Genomic DNA, 20,819 nt, shown 5'->3' with positions numbered 1-20,819 from the left:
CATGTTTGCGATTGTCTCTTTTTTTGTGTTCTTTTTAATTACACAGACATTAATTTACAGACATCTTAAGTATATTAATTATTTAGGTGGCTGAATAATATAATCAGCCTGTGGTATTCAAAGCATGGCCATGTCCAGACATGTTTGCCATGACCTCTTAAGTGACACCAGCAGGCTCCATTCAGACTTTTAATACTCTTTCATCACAGTGTTCAAACATTCAAATCAGTGCCATTTGCCCACTATAAGGTGTGAAAAACTACACGTTCCCCTTTGTCATTTCGGCTTTATTTAGTGAGGGGATCTCACGCAGAAGGTGTGAACTTCATTGCTCCGGTCCTCCATCCTCATCTCCCTCCCCTTTGCCCACACACACCTCACTTTATCTCCACCCACTGACACACTCCCTCTCTCATACGTTCCCCTCTCGCCTGTCTGCTGCTTCAGTATCAGTCTCGTCTCTCCGGTGAACAGACACTCACTCACTCACTCCGGGGAGGTTGGATTACAACAGGGATCACTGAATTATTAGTCTTGCAGACAGATACACCAGCTCTCTCTCTCTTCGAGGAGATACACACACTATCCCAGGATCAACATGGGGAGTAGTATGTCATGCGTTCCCCAGCACAACTTCAGGTTCTCCAGCAAGAGTTTCATACGGAGGAACAGGTAAGAACCATGAGAAACTACCTTAAAACTATGATGTTTTTAAAGCATGAAGGCAAGTCATGCACACTCGAGGGAAGTCAATGTTCTGATGTGTACTTTGATTTCATGCTCAGTTTGATATCGGATTGAAATGCCAGGAGTTGCAGGAGTTTGGAAAAAAGTAAAAATGTCTTTAAAACAAGATAAATTCACTTGAAAAGCAAATTTATGTATAAGATATTAATGCGTAAGATTTTTTTTCAGAGCATATATTTGGAATTAAGTTTATCTTACTCATTTGCAATTTTTTTTTACTTAACTATATTTTATTTGATTATTATTATTACTAATTTTTTTTACATATTTAAAAGAAGTAAAAATTAAGACAAAAATACACAAAAATATTTTTGTAGTATAGGCCTTCTGTAGAACAATGATGAGATGAAGACTGATTGGCAATTTGAATTTAGCGGTGTAATGATGCTGTCTGTAAATCTCATTAGCTCAGTGTCAGGATCTCGCTTCACACCGACTGATACACTCATCTGCTAATAGAATTCACTAGTGTAATGAAGTTAGATCTATTTCTGTTTCCAGAGTTGCCTTCAGGGCAGGGAAGAGTTCTCAGGTTTCGTGGGTTTTTGAGAGAATTGGGTTTATCCTGCACAGAAAGTAATACTATTGTACTTGCACTGCTAGTGACAGTGATCCCTATAATTTACTGCTGTTCGACTTTGACAACTCTTCTGACTATCAGTCAGCAAAATAGGCAGTCGGTCTACTTTAAATCAGAGTGATTGTCTGTTGTGTCTGGTTTGCATGTGCTCTGAATGTAAGTTAGTGGGTTCAGTTAGGGTTCAGAGTCCTAGACCATAAAAAAGCCTTTGTATTTTTACTACGAACATATCAGATCAGAGTTCAGTGTAGCGGGACATAGCCCCTTTAAAACCCAGGACCCCTATCAGATTTAAAATAAGTCCAATGAATGATTGTATTTTTTAATGAAAACAATAGGTGAAAAGGCACTGTAAAAAATTATTTTTATGATTTTTAACATTTTTTCTTTTGTCAAATCAACTTTGATAATTAATGTCGTTCGGATAACATAATATTTTGAGTTTCTGTTGATTAAACCAATCGCCTTCATTGTATTAACTCAAATTTTTAATTTCAATGAACTCAAAATTTTAAGGCAACCAGGTAACTTAAACCAACTATTCTTTTTTACAGTGTGCCTCTTACACACAGTTGCAAAGTTGTCGCTGTCAAACTTTCATCACTTTTACGAGCATGTTCTGTGTACAGCCTACAACCTGCATTCTTCTCCCGAATGAATTCTCCGGATGCCAAACACGTCCATCACTGAGCCCTAGTAAATCACCGATACTTCCCATTATTGTCTGCATGAATGAGCCCAGTGTTGTTATGCTAATTGCATTCAAAGCAGAGACAGATTGACAAAGAGAGAAAAGAAAAACACGGGAGTCACTGAGGACATCTCTCTCACTGAGGATGACTTCCTCGCTGACACCGACTTCCTTGGCTTATCGTGGGGCAGGAAGAAGTTCATTATACAGATCTGACACTAATGATTATAAATGGGGGTCATGGGCAACAAAAGGCATTTCATGAGCAGGGCATTGTGGCTTGTAACATAAGCTTTATTGTTTTTTCTCTTTAAATGGTGCAGACAGAGATGTAAAACTGATATGTTGACTAGTGCAAGCTAAGGAAGAATAGACGTGTAATGGTGATGTAATCTTTTGTGTGGGACACTGAGCACCAGAATCTATACAGACAGTTTGACTCAGACTCAGTGTGATTAACTGCTCATCCTGAGTCAAGATAACCCCTATGTGGGGTCACGTCCATCTTTTCTTATCCCACAACCCCATACTTGACTAACTAGGGTCTCTTGTTTTCTGAGCAGCAGCCGTTTGTTCCGGAAAAAGTACCCACAGGAGGGACAGGAGAAGTCCAATAGCATCATCAACATTCTCTGCACCGTCACCCCAAGAAAGGTGAGGAACTTCTCAGCTAGTGTTTTCCTAACATTCCGATTAAGTTATGAAAACGTTATTCCTCAAAGCTATTTGAACATTCAAAGTGTCAATTTATGTTTTTAAAAAGTTTTTCTTTGGTCTTACTAATGTTTTAAAAATGTAAGCAGAATGTTACCAGAAAAAAAATTATGTTCTAAAAACATTCGATTCAGTTATTAAAATGTTATTTCCAAACATTTTCCAAACATCCATTTTTTTTGTTTTAAGAAAGTTTTTCTGTGATTAGGCTAACTTTTTGAAAAACATTAGCAGAATGTTACCAGAAAACAAGTTTATGTTCTAAGAACATTTTCCTAACATTCCGATTCAGTTATAAAAAAGTTATTTCCAAACATTTTCTGAACATTTACAAACGTCAATTTTCTTTTTCAGATGTTTTTCTTTGATTAGGTTACCTTTTTGAAAAACATTAGCAGAATGTTAGCAGAAAACAAGTTTATATTCTAAGAATGTTTTACATTAAGTTTTGAAAACTTTTTGAAAGTTAAAGAATATTTTTCAAAATTGGAAGCTCTGAATGTTCGTTCCAAACATTTGGAAATAACGTCATAACTTTTTTAGATTGTAAACGTGTACAAATAATACTTTGCTAATATTTTTCAAGTATTAGAATGTAAAAACATTCTATTAATATTACTGCAAGATTGTTTTTTTTTTTTTGTAACTTTAAGAAAACCTTTGCAGAACGTAAGCCAAAGCTGTAAGCACGTTCCCTATTAGCTGGGCTTTCACATATAACTAACTTTTATCACTGTGTTGACATAGGAAATGTCCCCCAAAGATCTCCAGACAATTGAGAACATCAAATGGGACCCTCCGTTCCCCTACGACCCAGCTAGTGGATGGAAGAAGAGCAGCATTAATGTGAAGAACTATGGCAGAATGATCCACAGCTCCAAAGTCCGCTTCCGCTTCCTGCACTGCCAGGTAAGACACACCAACTCGCATCCAAAACAAATCCAATCAAACTCCACACAAACACACTGTTGCCAAGAATAATCATTCAATAAACTACTCAAAACAGACTTTCATATGATGATTAAGGTGGTCTAAGCACACATGACAGTCACTTACTCACTCTCTATGAGCGAACACACAACAAACAGGTGGAAGATACAAGATGCCACACTGTGGTTGTATGAAGCGCTGTGGGAATGACGTACACGCATTTGCTGATTAATTGATGCAACTCAGTTTGGGGAGTTTAGGCCATGTCGGAACACGCAGGGATGTGAGGTGTTGTGAAACATCTTAAGGCCGGAACACACCAAGCCGACGGTCGGCCGTCGGGCAGTTTTTCTTCGTCGGCCGACTAAGTTTCCTCGGTGTGTTCTGCACCGTCGGCTGAAGTTGGTCCTCGTCGGCTTTGTTTCGGCCGATTCGAAATGTTGAATCGGCGTTGGACCTCGTCGGGCCGTCGGGCCATATGATCATTCTGATTGGCTGTTCAGCTAGCGAACCAGTGCATGAGAAAAGAAAAACGGAAGTGACGAAGCAAGTAAACGACGAAGTCAAGAGGGAACACACATTGTTTACCTTAGGTACGTGAAAGACATGGCTATCTGGAACGAGGCAAGTGAAGACGAATTGATCAACATGATCCAGGAAAGGCCGGGTTTGTATGACATTACGGAAAAATGTTATGTCAACCGTGTGCTGAAAGCTGAACTGTGGCGTGAGATCGAAAATAAACTCGTCATATCAGGTAAGATTTCCTTTTTGGCAATTGAGAAAGCTTGTTTGTAATTGTTCAATAGTCCATAGTAAAACTAATATAACCATTTTAGTGTTTTGTGTGTACCAAACTAAGTTTGTTTATGGAAACAGACAGTAATTAATATGTGCTGTGCTAGCATCTCATATTTCATAATAATATTAAAGTTAATCAAATTGTTAATAATATAATTAACAATACAGCAAAAAGTAACATTTGTTGGCATAACAAATACTCATTAAAGTGACAAAATAAGCAGCCATAACACTTAATGCTTACAAAATTTTACTTTGTCCCTCAGAAAAAGAGCTCAAGAAGCGGTGGGATTCATTGCGAACCCAATACATGCGTTATAAGAAACAAGGACCCTCAGGAAGTTCTGGAGCTCAGAAGACTGGCAGGCAGCAATGGATCCTGAACCGCCTGCAGTTTCTAGAGCCTCACACAAAAAGGAAGGAGAGCACTTCAAATCTAATGATCATGGTAAATAAACAAATATATTTATATTTATTTATTTATTTATTGTTTAATTTCAGAATAAAATAAACATTTTGCTTTTTGTAAGATGGCAAGTGCTTCTTTAAAAGAGTCTATTCACAAGTAACTCCGCATATTAAGTCAAGCCATTACATTAACTTGTCACATTTGTATCTTATGTTTTTTAAGGAACCTGCGGCTGATAGTGATTCCTGTTCACCCTCAGATGGTACCAACAGTGACACCTGGACTGGCACCCATGAAGACCCCAGCTTCAGTGATGCTGACCTACGGTCAAGTACACCCTTGGCTGAATCCACCATCTGTGGAACTGAGTCCACAGCCATGAGAAAGGACCATTTGCAAAGCTCCAACATAAAACCAAAGCCTCCAGGGAAGCGCAGGAAGATGCAAGACGAATCCTCCAGCGAGGAATCCACAAACTTGATGCGCACCATCGGCAAAACTCTGGAAAAGTTGGCATCACAGGAAAACACCAATGATGCCATCTCAGCTTACTGCAAAAATCTTGAACACAGAATGCGGAATTTGCCACCACATCTACTGCCACATTTCCAGCATGAGGTTGATAATTGCATTTTCAAATATTCAGTGGGCCACAACCATGCACTGGATGCATCTTCCAATCAGTATACACACTTGTAATTTTTTATGTAGCAAAATTGTAAACAGATATTGTAGCATTTAGTAAATATGTCACGCTTAGTTGTACGTTATATTAGAGTACTTATGCAAAGTTTATATTTCTGTACATTTTATTTATTTTAAATACCAACTGTTGATATTTTTCTGTAAATTACCTTAATGCTATTTTTGCACATTTGAAAATAAAACACTGACTTTGTGTAAAAGGTACTTCACTGTTCTTTATGTAAAAAAAAAATCACAAAACACAATGATGTAAAAATATAAACTTTATTTTGCAAATTCACACCATTGTTATAAAACATAAACCAAGGTCAAGGGAAAGAAACAAGTTTGCTACATGCTTATATTTTGCCCCACTGAAAGGGCACTGCACCGGTGTCCGAATTAAAGTACTGGCACAGTTTATCCCTGAGCTGTTTGGCGTGTGTTGTACTGTTGGTTGTGCGTGGCAGAGAGGCCTGCTGTAGGCCAGGGTCTTCTCTCCATCTTCCAGGGACAGTGTCATGATCTTGTTCTTCCTGGTCGATTCCTGCCATGTACACTTCACAGCACTCTTTGCGCAGAAAGTTGTGCAGAGCACAGCAAGACAAAACAATGTCCTCCACTTTGGCAGTGCTTTGAATATTAATGGTGGTTAGTAGGACGCGAAAACGATTTGCCAGGATGCCAAATGCATTTTCAACCACCCTTCGAGCTCGCGAAAGTCTGTAATTGAATATGCGTTGCTCTACAGACAGCTTGCGGTTCGGGTATGGCTTCATGAGGTATTCCTTTAAGGGGAATGCCTCATCAGCCACAATGCAGTAAGGGGCCAGCTGGTCTGATTCAGGAAGTGGTGCAGGTGCAGGAATGTTGGATGTTCTTTTCTCCAAGGCATCCTGCAATGAGCATCCCCCAAACACTCCACCATCTGAAATGCGCCCGTTGCAAGCCCACATCAACATACAGAAATCTGTAGTTGCTGTCTACCAGTGCCATAAGCACTATTGAGAATGTATGCTTGTAGTTGAAGAATTTAGATCCAGATCCTGGAGGGGGACGAATGTTAATGTGCTTTCCATCCAGAGCACCCAGGCAATTTGGGAAATGCCACTGATTCTGGAATCCAACGGCTACTTGCTGCCACTCTTCCACTGTGTCTGGGCACTAAAAAACAATATAATTAAAAGAAATTAGTTTAACTCGTCAGACCATTAATAACTCAGTGATTTTGACATTCTTGAATTAACCCTGCAAAGCCCACTTCTGCAGAATTACAACATCACTTTCAAAAATTTAAAAAAATGCCTGCAAATGTTTTTTTCTCTCAAGATCACATTTACATAGTTAATGGGTTCTATTGTTCGTCCTCACAATGCTATTGGGTTGAAGAAGTGTTTATAGGTCAGCATTAGGCTCTTTATGTTTTGGATTTTGGGGGGAGATGCCTGTTGCATTGTTCAGGGACAGGTATGAATGGTCTTGAATATGAACCTGTAAGTGCTCTGGGGGGATGAATGTGTTCTTTTAGTATGATAAGTAGAGAGCATAATAGGCCAGCCAGACTGTATTGTTTGAATGTAGTAGTGGAATTTTATTTGCATTGAAATTATAATTTGATGGATAATACTTAGATCTCTGCCCTCGACACATGGTCTACCATCCTGTCTATTCTTTCAGTTTATCTACTACAATATAAGACCCTAAAATTACCCTTATTAAAATGTAAAAAAACTGAAAAATCTTTAATTTCTACATCAGAGGCCTCCTAAAACAATATCTGAGAGATCAAAAAAATTGCTCATTTTTGGGCTAAAACAAAAAACATTAAACAGATACATGTATACCTTTAGGTATTTCTCTTTTAAGACTTGGTAGATTGCTGCACAGGTTTCAGGAACAAATTGCTGAATTGTGGACATTCCCACCCGGAATTGGTAAGAAAGGCTCTTGAAGCTTTCTCCTGCAAAGATTACAAACACATAACTCCACTATTAATTTTCCACACCTTTTACAGAGTCAAATCTAACACTTTTAATGCATTTGTACTACACTACATTAAAGCAAATATTTTTTTTATCAGTTATTAAAGACATTGTGCTACAAACAACCATAATAATGTTTTATACATTGTGTCTTTTTAAAGTAGGCTACAACTGGATACAAAATAATAAAATTCTTTTCACTTTTATAATGCTTCATAATACACCAAAATAAACACAACTGAAAAGGTGTTTTAATGAAATGTTCAAACAACGAATAACCTTACCTGTTGCCAAGAACCGTAGTGTAATCATCAGACGTTCCCCCACGGAGATACAATCCCGGTAGTTCGTGTTTGTTCTCTGTATGATTGGACTAATAAGTTCTTTTAACATGTGAAATTGAGTGGGAAAAAGCCGAGCGAAATTTTTAAAACCACAAGTTTCCTGTAACTCGAGCTCTCGACACAGGTTCGGGAAAGCACCTTGGGCCTGTCTCTGGAGTATCCATGGTTTCACCCATTTAGTGCGCTTTCTCCGTATTTTTCTCATCCGCTTCTTCTTTTCCTCTTCCACAAGCAAAAGACCAAGGGCTGACAAAGCCAGTGCCATTTGCAACGTGTCGGACATTTTTGAAATAACACGAATCCGTATGTGATGAGCGAGAACTGGTTTTTCATGCACCTTTGTTTATGTTTTGTATCCCTGTAGCTCTTCCGGTCTCCCTAGCAACGAACCATAGCAACGAACACAAACTACTGCCACCTGCTGGCATGGAAAGGCATTTCATCTCACGCAGGCGCAGAACGGACGTGCTATTTGGCCGTCGGCTGTCGAACGTCGGCTTGGTGTGTCAGGGCAACTTTGGACCCAGACGCTGCCGACGCCAGCCGACGCCAGCCGACCCCGCAGTCTGCTTTCGTCGCCACTAGTTCGTCGCCGTCGGCTTGGTGTGTTCCGGCCTTTAGAGTTGCAGAGATTATCTGGGGCAGAGCGCACTGATCAAACCACTGATATATTACACATTGGCTCTGAAGCGTGGGAATCTCTTTGGTTTGATAACATGTAGTCATACTGAAAAAAAAAAAAAAAAAAAAAGACTGTGAAGGTGAAGGAAAGAAAAATAACCCAACACAGGGTGAGGTCAATTGGGGAACATACTGTACAGTGATATTACAGTTGAAAGGAAATGTTACCTAACAGTATTTGTGATAATGGCATATTCTGTAACATGGTAAAGTACAGGCCTAGATCAGAGGAAAGGAAATGAGCTGTCCATGATAAATCAATGTCAGTGGCTTTAACTAGTCTTTAGTGCAAACAAACACTTCTTGGAAAGTATTCACAAAGAGACTTGATTTACACAGGAATTATTATTATTATTTAGCCATTCATTCCAAAGACTGTGAATACGATTGCTACATTTAGCTTAGCACATATTAATGCTCTGTCTCTGGGTGAAATGCCGCATCTTGTTTTGAGTTTGCCTTCAATGTGACCTTTGAAAATCTTGCTATTCAGGCTAAGATTTAAAAAAAAAAAATCATTTAATCCTCTAATGTTGTTGAATTCAAGCCTATAAAGCAGCATAACCCAGAATGATCCCTCTGATTGTGTTGATCTTGAGCTGATGGAATGTGTCTGTTCTTTCAGGATGTGCATGACTGCTACCTGGACCTGTTCCAAACCCATCTCCATTTTGTCTCCAACAACACAACTGGACTCACATACCAGGTAAAAGATGCACCTATTCATTTCGTTACACACAATAAACAATGCATACCACGGGCCGAAATGTAAAGCAGCTCCATAAATGGCCATGCTTGTGTCATCACCTTAGGCAGGAGCCATCGTTTGAGTCATGTGGTAACGAAGGCGGAAATTACAGGATTTCTGGGCTTTATGATGATCAAAAATGTGTCACCTCTCCATGCCAAAAATGCCACACTAAGTTTTATTCAATCATAAAAGTCTATTTTCTATTGTCACCTGCATTAATCAGGTTTTATTATGTCTGTATTCATTAACCTGAGTCACTGGGAGGTGGCCTGGTAATAAATGTTTATTATCAACGAAGACGCGTTGTGCAATACTGAATGTGTCAGTGACAGACATCTAAAATATTATAAATTTCATGACATTTCTTTGTTTTTAAAAATCTTAAAACATTCCATTCATTCCCAGGTTTAGTTAAAGTTATACTCTAAAAAATGCTGGGTTAAAAACAACCCAAGTTGGGTTGAAAATGGACAAACCCAGCAGTTGGGCTAAATGTTTGCCCAACGTGCTGGGCAGTTTTATTTAACCCAACTATTGTTTAAAAATTACTATATGGCTGGCTTAAAATGAGCACAAAATAGGTTAAAAATTAAAAATCAGACACATAATTACTAGAGGCAACAATAATAATTAAAAAATGAATATTTATTCATAAGAAATTTAATAAATGTTTATTGTTTAATCATTATTCATTAAACATTTATTAAAATGTTAATTTCCAACATACTTTGGGTTCATTTTAAGCAAGCAATACAGTAATTTTTTAAACATTTTTATAGGGCACATTAATAAAAGCTACTTAAATGCCCTAACTGAACTAAGGCCTAATCCCGGTTTAGTCTAAACCCTGTCTGTGAAACCAGGCCTAGATATTACAAAAATATACTATAATTTTTTTTTTTAATCTTATTTTCCCAATTTAAAAATTAGCTAAATCTATTTATGTTTTTTAAATAATAAATAAATATAAAAATAATTTTGAATCTCAGTTTTTCAAAGTCAATTTTTTTAATGGCTCTGTATATAATTTTTTTTTACATTCTACAAAGGCAGACTACTAAACTTTCATTTATTTTTGTTATACAGGGAACACTTCCTCTTAAAGAGCTCACGATTTGCAAGGTGCAGAACAGGAACAGCTTTGGTGATCTGCAGGAATTTGCATTCCAGATAAACGGTGAGTGTGCTTGATAATCCAGGGCTGAACAACCAGGAAAAAGTAGACAAGAAACACAAGATAAAGCAATGGGGAAAAGACAGTTACATACATATAAAAATTTGTACTACTACTACTACTTATTTGAGGGTGGAATCTGTGACTCTCAACTAACCAGAAAACAAAAAGATTGTTGAGGCGTTCGTCGTAAAGCCACACTATGTAGGCCCAAAACCACTTCCCATGTTCGGACATTCCAGAGGTTCAGAAGCACTAAGACTAACTGAACACTCCTCCATTTGCCACTAGTCAGAAGAGAGATAAATTGTCCTTCAAGGCCCCCCTTGTTATACGACAGGTGCGCCTGAACTCGCTCAGCTGCGGAGCTACGAAAGCCCTTTCCCTCTTCACCTCTCCGTCACAGTTAAAGTACTTCACATTCCAGGGCGCTGGACCTGAACACACAAGTTTGCTTATAAAATATTTATGAGAATTTACCACATAGGAAAACATTGACTTTATTGCTTTATCACCCTAAGCAAAATGCTTTCATCCATGCCTAATGTTCTCGGAAGATGAGTCAATGTGGCCGTGATTGAATGAAAAAGAATGAAAGCTTAACCATTATGAGCTGTTAAGTCCCATTCTCCAAATTACTAAATAAATCTCCTTATTTGGACTCACTATTTTAGATTGGAAAAAGATGATGTCTTAGATTGCTGGGAGTGAGATTTGGGAATCTATCAGGCACATCACAGAATTTTCAGTCCTGACTGAAAGTCTATGTATTCAGGGGGAAAAATGCACATGCCTTAACACTTTACTGGAAATGACAGTACAGGGCAGGTCAGAGTTGCTGATATCTGTACTGATAAAGGCTGGAATGCAGGTCAGATAAAATGGAGATTCCAGGTTTGATGCATTCTTTCAGAATAGCTGTTGTCAAGAAGGTACAACTGGTTTACTGCAAATGCATGGCATGTTGTAATGACAAGAGCTCTTGAAACACATTGTTTGCTCTCAGGGTCAGAAGTGTCAAAATTGACATTTTGACATGAAGCAGAGCAACGGTTTCCAGACAAATGCATCTATACTTAAAAACAAGAGATTCACCAAAACATTCAGCAACCTGTTGCGGGATCTTAAAGAGATCCAGATGGCTGTTGGTCAGTCATCTGACCTAACCTCTGACCCCTTGTCTTTGACCTTTGTAGGGGTCAGCCTGAACCCTATCATCGTGTACTGCTCGACAGAGGAGGACATGAACAACTGGTTTGGGCTTTTGAAAGAACAAATCGACGCCAATGGCGGCAATGCAATCGAACCAGAGGAATATACAAGAATTAAGGTATGGTATCAGAATTACTGTATTTACTGGATGCCAAATCATCAATGAACATGTAAAAAAGAAGGTGTTAATTCAGGTCAGAGTGACTAATGTTGGTCATTATCCTCTGGGATTTCATAAAGGAGTGGTTTCTTTTGTGGTCACCTTGACTGGATTTGAAGACATGTTTTGTTTTCTGTTCTGACACACGCTATTGCGGCAAGTGAAGTCACTGAGAAAAACATCTGCATCCCATAATTAGCAGATACATGCAATTGAGCAAGCAATGGATTTCTTTAAGATTCCCAATATTGATGACACTCTATCTCATGCCTGTTGTTTCTTTTGAACATTGATTTAAAGCCAATATTGCCTCCAAAGGTACAGTGCTCAGAAGAAACCACAGTGGGAAAGGAGGAGTTGAGGAACTCCATCAGTAAAGAGCCTATCTATGAGTGGGAGGGCTCGCAACGAGAGAGTCTAGGGCCCATCACTTACGTCACGAAAGTCAGGCTGCAACACATGCCATGTCAGGTAAGAGCTCTCCAGGATTATTTATATAACCTAAAAAAGATGAAAATAAACATATATATATATAAATATATTTGAGTGCATACAATGGCATAAAAACAATAAAATGATAATAACAACAATATTTATTCAGAAATGTATTGTCTAATGAGGGAAGAAAATAAAATTACAGTAAAATGCCAGGCCCCCTTTCTGTATTCATCCGTGCAGAGTGCCATCTTATCTGTGATAAGTCTTTAAATTAATTGTTTAGTCTTAGCTAAATTCACTTCCATGCTTTCTTGAGAGGAGCAAAGCAGGCTCAGTTTACACTCAGGGTATGTTCACATTCAAACCACCCTCATTAGTCAAAGTCTGCCTGGTGTCAGCAGGTCTCCTTGAACAGACTGCATACAAACACACGGGCACGCTAGTTCATACTACCGGACTGTAGTGTGTAACCAAATATCCGGTGTACGTGTGGCCAAATATCTAAACCTTTTCCCGGACAGCAAGGGAGGGTGAGCAACTGATAGTCCTTCTTAAGTGTACTGTGAGAGCGGAGAGGATTTGCTTGTGAAAAGGGTGTGTAAACCAGTTGCTTGCCTCACGCGCTTGACTTGACTCACCCAACAGCTGTCTTTGAACACACCCCGAGGAGCCGAGCTAAAACACACACTCGTGGTTGGTGCAAGACCTAACCAGTGCTTTACACAATACTGTGCAAAGTGATGGTCAAATAATTGTTAATATACAACACCCAACAGCATTGGGATTTTTACTTTTTTTGTCACTCCGTTTGTTGTCCGTTTTGGCGAGCTGCGCACAAAGTCACGTGATTTCAGCAAACTCGGCTGTTTATGGCATTCTGTTTCGACGCTGGTTTTTAATATTTATATTTTTGTTATGTTACATTGACAATATATTTAAAAAAAATATTCGGAAGCAAAAAAAAAAAAAAACTGAACGTTTGGCCTCGTTTCACGTCGCATTTACAGCGTTTTGACGGTTTTGACCAACAGTTGTCGCGAGAGTGTGGTTTTTCAAGCGCTTCTAAACAGTGAATCGTTTTGCAAAGCAAATGATTCAATTGATTCACAGTTTCGAAAAGCTTTGACAATGAATCGATTCGTTGAGAAACCAAACAACTGATTATTTACTTAGGAATGAATCAAGTTAATGACTGAGTCAATGAATCATTCTTTCAACCGATTCGTTTAAAAACACAGATTCATTTAGGAATGAAAGAAACACAAGTAGGCTACTGTGTGTCGAGAGGCACAACAGGCTTTGGAAATATTTTTGTTGGTGGAGCAAAAATAAAAAAGTATTTGCAATAATCTGTCTAAAATAAGTTAATATTAGATTCTGATAAAGGTGATTCAATTTCTCTCTTTGGCACACAGGAGCAGTATGACCGTTTGCTGGTGCTGTACCCCAACTATCTCATAATTCTGTCAGAAGAGAGTGATGGCCTCTTTTACAAGGTATCTCAAAATAATTTCATTTGCACAAATGAATACATCAGCAACTCTGCATAAATAATTTAATGATGCACTCTGATAATAATCTTGCATGTATTTGCAATTGCAGGGCAAACTTCCTCTCAACATGATCACAGTTACAACTCCCTGCCAGGACATCAAGCCTAACACATTTATGATCGAGGGTGAGTTATAACTCAAGCCTTTAATTGCCGGATGTTATTGTCCTTGGCACAGATCTGATATGTGCCATAAAGATGAGTGTAAACTATGATTGTTTTCCTATCATGCTGTGCCCACTTTCTGCACAGAATCTGATGCATATCTGACTCTAACGCTTGTGGCTTTCGTTGCCAGGGAAGCTGATAAACCCCATCATCGTGTCCTGTCTGAACAAGAGCGCGTTCCATGACTGGATCCAGTTTTTTAAAAGTGCTGACGTCCCCATCCTCAGCCCTCCTCCCCCTGTGTATGACATCATTTACACTCCAACACAGAAACAGGTGAGCGGTTGCTTCCATCTCGGACATGGTGTTGAATATCTTAGATATTGCCTGTAAATGCTGCGAGATACTCACTTTCTCTGTTATTCTCAGGCTCTGGAGTTTGACAGGTGGAGCAGCAGCAGCCACGGAGTTACTGACCCACTAAGGCAGTCTCAGGACAAACGCAGGTCCCATGAGCTCCAGCTGCCTATTGCCGATGACAACCTTGTGTCCCCCGGTTACGCTGAGCCTCTCTGCGTAAGTGTCTATCTCACCAGCCCAAACCTATTAACATCAAGCTGTGAACGTGATATTTGTCCAGCTGCAATGTGTTATAGGGAACAAGTTTTCCTAGGTGAATTGTTCTTAGTATTTTACAATTTGATTTCATATCTGGTGTGAAATTGGGTTAGGCAGGGTTATCTACAGATTTAATATATGGAGCATTATTCATCAGAATGACTTGTCTTGCATGTTTATTTTGGAGGAGCAGCACACGTGGTTGTGAAAAAAGATCAGCAGTGTTTCAGTCGAACTGTTAATAATTAACTTGTGTGCAATCAATTTCCGTTGTGTTCCCACCTACAAGACTCTGGGGATCAGTAGTACTGAACACTAATTTACCTAGTAACCTCAAAAAGTTTCCATAGTACATTCTTTATTCTATTTATTTCAATTTTCAACTCTTAAAGCCCCATTTTCACAGACAAGGTTTAAGCCTAGTCCCGGACTAAAATGCATGTTTCTGCTGTTTTAACTGAAAGTAACTTGCCCTGACATATCGTTAGCCTCATAGCATAATTGCCTAAGTCATTTTTTGGCCAAATTGTGATATCTGCCTTTGAAATATGATCTGAGCAATTATGCTATGAGGCTAACGATATCTTAAAATATGTCAATACCATTGTTTTGTCTCAAGATGCACACCAGTAATGTTTTTTCGAAGGCATGTTTATAAAAGCTACTTAATTATCTTAATTGAACTAAGGCCTAATCCTGGCTTAATCTAAGCCCTGTTTGTAAAACCAGGCCAAAATGTTCATATTTGAGATTTAATCCTTCATGACGTGCATGTATTGATATTACATGGTGTTATGACATTTTAAACTTATTTTATTTCAGTTAGTTGCCAAGGCAACATTTCTATTTCTATTTTTTTTTTTTTTTGTAAAGTTAGTGGTAATCTGGTAAATGAATGTGAATACAGTGCAGTTGATCAGTTTTTGTGTTTTGTGTTGTTACAGTTTATTTCCAGCAGGCCGACCTCCTCGGACACACAGTACTCGGCTCACCTGGGCAGCAGGAGCAGCAGCTTCTCCTCTCGTGTCAGACCCACCACGGACCACCACCCCATTTCTCTCCACTACTCCTCCCCGCCACAGTCATCCTATCTCGCCTCTGAAGGGCCCATGTCACCAGTTTACAACATGCCATACAGTTCTGTGCACTGCAACGGCCCTGTTCAGCGAATCGAGAAGGCACCACTAGTCAAGGTAACAGAATATGCCTTACCAGATGCCCAGCTTAATGCTTAGTTCTATTTTTTGTTCTTTAAAGATTGTTGATATTTGCATAGCAAATTACTATTTGAATGATTTGCTTATAATTTCACTTCACAGATCACTTAAAGGGTTAGTTCACCCAAAAATGAAAATTCTGTCATTAATTACCCACCCTCAGGTCATTCCACACCCATAAGACCTTTGTTCATCTTTGGAACACAAATTAAGATATTTTTTATGAAATCTGAGAGGTTTCTGTTTCCCAAGAGAAAGCAATGTAATTACCATATTCAAGGGCCAGAAAAGTACATTGTTAAACTAGTCAACGTGACTATAGTGGTTCAAACCTTAAGTGACGAGAGAGCAATGATGAAAAAAGATGAATTTGTTGAAATAAAGTTATTTTTGTTTTTGTGCGCAAAAAGTATTCTCGTCGCTTCATAAAATTAAGGTTGAACCACTGAAGTCACATTGACTATTTTAACGATGTCTTAGTAGTCTACCTTTCTGGATCTTGAAAAAGTGGTTAAATCGCTGTCTATGGAAGAGTCATATACCTCTTGGATTTCAACAAAAATATCTTCATTTGTGTTCCGAAGATGAACAAAGGTCTTATGGGTGTGGAACGACATGAGTGTGGAGTTATTAATGACAGAATTTTCATTTTTGGGTGATCAAACCCTTTAAAAAATTGGACTTTTGAGAAAAGAGTGCCTAAAAACATGCATAACTTTTTCATCTGTCTTTGTTCAGTCAAACAGCTGGAGCACGCCACAGACAAATGTCAAACACCAGTTCTTAGTTCCTCACCGCCACTCGGATTTGATCTCCCACCGCAAACCTCTCTCGCCCCTTTATGACGACCCCAGCACCCCCAGTATGTACCCTCTGGAGGAGAGTTCTGCACATGCGTCGGTAAGTGGGTCAGGATATCAGATCCGCTCTCTCACTTGACACCGCTGCCTTCGGTGACCAAACACCCAGGGGCTCTGATTTGACGAGTTAAAGCCATGGAAAGTCCCCATAGCCTACATTACTAATTGATCCATTCAGATGCATAATGGAAAAAGGCTGCTGAGCGAGCAAGACAAACTGTTATCCTTCGTGACATGCACATTTGAGACAATATTTCTAGATGGAATACAGGTTTACACTTGTCTGGGGTTTTTTTCAACACGGGTTTAGGTCTAAATCCTTTAATCAGCTGACTGGATCATTATGCTATCTTCTTGAGTGAAGGCAAATCTCATAAAGTGCATGTTTGTCTGCTTTACAGCACTCTTCTCGGGGCTCCATAGAGCAGTCGTACCCTCCTCTCCTACCTCCCTCCTTCCGGCTGTGCACTCCTCCTCTTGGGCGGAAAAACAGACATGGCCAGGCCCAGGAGCCCAAGGTGGTCAGCAGCCAGTGGTCTGATGAGCTGCGAGCCCAGGCCGTTTCCAGACTGAAGATACTGCCTGCTCCAAACAGACAGCCACAACACAACCACATTTCTCAGGTAATGGGACAATAGTAGTCATTTATACTTAACAAGACTGGATTCATTTAATCAAAAATACAGTAAAAACAGTAATATTGTGAAATATTATTACAGTTTAAAATGTTTTCTACTTAAAGGGTTAGTTCACCCAAAAATGAAAATTCTGTTATTAATTACTCACCATCATGTCGTTTCACACCTGTAAGACTAACCCTTCGTTAATCTTCAGATCACAAATTAAGATATTTTTGATGAAATCCGATGGCTCAGTGTGGCCTCCATTGACAGCAAGTTTAGATATTTTTGATGAAATCCAAAAGTATATGACTCCTGCATAGATTTGTTTTGAATCAGTGGTTCGGAGTGTGTATCAAACAGCCAAAGTCACATGATTTCAGTAAACAAGGCTTCGTTACATCATAAGTTTTTCTAAACATTTCAAAATTTCAATGGAAAGAAACAAAAGATTCATAAAGCTTCAAATCTTCATGAAGCAGTGTTTTGAAATCGCCCATCACAAGATATTGTGGAATAAAGTCTTGTTTTTTTATATAAAAAAAATAAAGTTTTGTTTTTTCTGCGCACAAAAAGTATTGTTGTCACTTCATAACATTAAGGTTGAACCACTGTAGTCACATGAACTGTTTTAAATATGTCTTTAGTACCTTTCTGGGCATCTAAAAGTGTTAGGCATCAGATTTTAATGACAGAATTTTCATTTTCTGGTGAACTAACCCTTTAATATATTGAAATCTAATTTATTCCTGTGACTCCAGTCTTCAATGGCACATGAAGTCACTTTAAAAATCATTCTAATATGCTGAATTGGTGCCCATGAAACATTTCTCATTATTATCAATGTTGAAAACAGTTTGGCTGCTTAATATTTGTGTGGAAACTGTGATTCAATTTTTCAGGATTCTTTAATAATTATGGTAGAAAGTTAAAAAGAACAGCATTTATTTAAAATGGAAATCTTTTTTAACATTATAAATGTCTTTAGTATCACTCTGTCAATTTTGTGTCGTTTCTAAATAAAATTTTTAATTTACTTCCCAAAAAATCTGACCTCAAAATTTTGAATAATAATAATGAAAAGCAGCATGAAAAAAATGATGGGTATGAAAAAAATGATCTCTTATTCTACTGTCTTTTACAGAGAGGTTTCTCAGGTCACACTGTCATGGAGGCGCAGCAGATATCTTATGGTTACTCACCAGGTAAGAATTTTTGGCATGCAAAACTTAGCAGGCAGTTACAGTATCACAAAGATAGTTATGTTTCACGGACGTATATACGGAACTAGATAGGCAAGATATGCACAGCAACGTGCATGACCAGTTTTGCGTCCACAAGTTTTGTTTAGAGTGTGAAATGTTGACTTAGATCATAAATATGTTTTATAGGCAGGTTAAAATAATGGAAATCGATTTTGTTTCATTGTTTCATTGTCTAACTAGGCCACACCATATAAACTCTCACTTGTCATGTTTAAACACAACACCATAGGGAGGAAATAATCCATGGTGACACGTGCATAAAGCAGACTCTCACGGCACAGTTAGGATGGTTTTAGAATGACTTTTCCAGCACACACACACACTGTTTGATGGGGCGTGGTGGCCCAGGCAGGACATGGCAGTGGAAACAAGAGTGCAGATGGAGGGGTGTGTGTGTGTGTGTGTGTGTGTGTGTGTGTGTGTGTGTAAAATGGCTCAGGTCCAAGGTATTTTAAATGACAGCACTGCAGGTGGCACATGAAGGAAAGACCAGTTAAAGGACAGAATTACCACTGAGGATGATTTAAAGCTCACAAGTGGGAGATCTTACAAGACATCTCAGAGTCTCTCTGCGGAAAGAACACAACAAACGACACGTTAGATCTTAAATTAGGGCATGAAGTATTTCAATGGCTCAGTTTACTGACTTCTAAACCTTGGCATCTTTGAATATAATATATTGAATCTCAGTATTAGAAGACAAATGTTCAGTTCAGTGATAGAAGACATGGAAATATCAGGGAATTTTAGTCATCATGACGCAAACTGGTGCAAACTCACATGATATGAAATCACAGCAAGGTCCACAATGATCCAATCAATTCCCGATGAACCTACATTTTTTCTTGTTCAAGCTATTTCACTTGGATATGTGTCACAACAGAGAAGAAAAGACTATTGTAACTTCTGTTTCATGCTAAAAAAAAGAAAAAAAAAAACCAACTAATTAATGTTTTTCTTCTCACAGATGACTCTTACCTTCAACCAGTGGATCCAGATGACCAGGAAATGGACTATGATAACATATGGGAGTTTGATCCGGATAATAGGATGATTCAGGCCCTGCCTGGAACTTCACCACACCGGACACAGGCTTACTTTGGAGCTCATGGCCTGGGCGCTATGACAACACAGCAGAGATGGTCATAAAAGAGAACAATGGGCTTATGCCCGTCCGGACTTGCACACATAGCAGACTAATCAAAGCCACACATGCACAATGGGCATGTCTTTACCAGGGGCCGGCATGCCCGAGTATCAGGATATTCACAGTTTGTTTATTCAATGGCTCTATGACACATTTTGCACATGTAATATCCTTTAATTCTGTGGTGATGGTTTCACACTGCTGTATGTATTCGGTACGAACAAGTGTGATGCATTTATGTATATATGAATATAAGGAAAGTACTCAATTATTTCAATGGTAGCATTTGGGAGTTTTTGCATTTAGTTTGTGGTCTTTGTTTGTATATGGATATTTTTAAATACATACCAAATGTAAATAATTCTTTTTTCTATTTAAGTGTTAAATGTAAGGTTTTTTTTATTATTATTGATTATTATTGTAATATTTATATTTCTTTCATTACGGCTTTCTACTATCTGTTCAAACGTTCTATTTGTTCTGTGTAGGTCAAAGGTATTCATTCAAAGAAAAGGTTTTGTACTGTTTTTACTGACAAATAAACAGTGATAAAACACAGCTGTAACACTGCTTTAGCTGTCCACTTTAAATATGAACCTGTGGTTTATTTATTTTTTTTACATTTTTGAGTGATTTAAAATGTATTTTTAAAATAAAACAAGTTCTCTGAACTCCTTTACTCTGTCATATTATGTAGAACGTTTAATTTAGTATGGCTAAACAGTGACAAATGCTTTAAAAACGTTCTTCAACTGTGTGTAGGAAATTCTGAATTTGAATTATGAACATCTGTGAGCGTGGCCTATATTAGTGTTATCAAAGACCATGGAAAGGGACTTTGGTGACCTTTCCCTCAGGGTTCTGCTGCCATCTGCTGGTAACATTTAGAAGTACTTAACTGAAATGCCTCACTAGCAAATTTTCTTAAAGGGTTAGTTCAACCCAAAAATGAAAATTCTGTCATTTATTAGTTACCCTCATGTCGTTTCACACCCGTAAGACCTTCGTTAATCTTCGGAATACAAATTAAGATATTTTAGTTGAAATCCGATGGCTCTGTGAGGCCTCCATAGGGAGCAATGTCACTTCCTCTGTCAAGATCCATAAAGGTAACTTACTAAAAACATATAAATC

The 20,819-nt window shown here is 38.4% G+C and overlaps 2 protein-coding genes and 1 long non-coding RNA gene across 4 annotated transcripts; 2 read left to right on the top strand and 1 right to left on the bottom strand.

The window, feature by feature from the left end:
* Positions 1-432: 432 nt before the first annotated feature.
* plekhn1 (pleckstrin homology domain containing, family N member 1) lies at positions 433-20,485 on the top strand. The gene is made up of 16 exons (XM_067372162.1): positions 433-672; positions 2,582-2,672; positions 3,480-3,641; positions 9,189-9,269; positions 10,401-10,491; positions 11,685-11,818; positions 12,179-12,331; positions 13,714-13,794; positions 13,901-13,976; positions 14,149-14,294; positions 14,388-14,534; positions 15,521-15,769; positions 16,532-16,693; positions 17,055-17,276; positions 18,418-18,478; positions 19,506-20,485. The coding sequence occupies exons 1-16, from the start codon at positions 599-601 to the stop codon at positions 19,685-19,687; spliced, it is 2,112 nt and encodes a 703-aa protein (XP_067228263.1). The 5' UTR covers positions 433-598; the 3' UTR covers positions 19,688-20,485.
* On the top strand, positions 3,503-5,853 carry LOC137009714 (transcription factor Adf-1-like). The gene is made up of 3 exons (XM_067372164.1): positions 3,503-4,419; positions 4,730-4,911; positions 5,095-5,853. The coding sequence occupies exons 1-3, from the start codon at positions 4,269-4,271 to the stop codon at positions 5,569-5,571; spliced, it is 810 nt and encodes a 269-aa protein (XP_067228265.1). The 5' UTR covers positions 3,503-4,268; the 3' UTR covers positions 5,572-5,853.
* Positions 17,212-19,471, bottom strand: LOC137009715 (uncharacterized). 2 transcript variants are annotated; one of them, XR_010892947.1, is made up of 4 exons: positions 19,319-19,471; positions 19,049-19,107; positions 17,440-17,588; positions 17,212-17,235 (listed from the first exon to the last, which is right to left on the bottom strand). It is a non-coding gene; the product is annotated as an uncharacterized lncRNA (long non-coding RNA). The 2 variants fall into 2 exon arrangements; XR_010892946.1 differs by having other exon boundaries at positions 19,049-19,471.
* Positions 20,486-20,819: the final 334 nt, after the last annotated feature.

The sequence above is a fragment of the Chanodichthys erythropterus genome, chromosome 20 (assembly GCF_024489055.1).
Source record: "Chanodichthys erythropterus isolate Z2021 chromosome 20, ASM2448905v1, whole genome shotgun sequence".
Taxonomy (NCBI): Eukaryota; Metazoa; Chordata; class Actinopteri; order Cypriniformes; family Xenocyprididae; genus Chanodichthys; species Chanodichthys erythropterus.
Note: the sequence above shows the minus strand (reverse complement) of the source record. Positions and strands in the feature narration are given on the sequence as shown.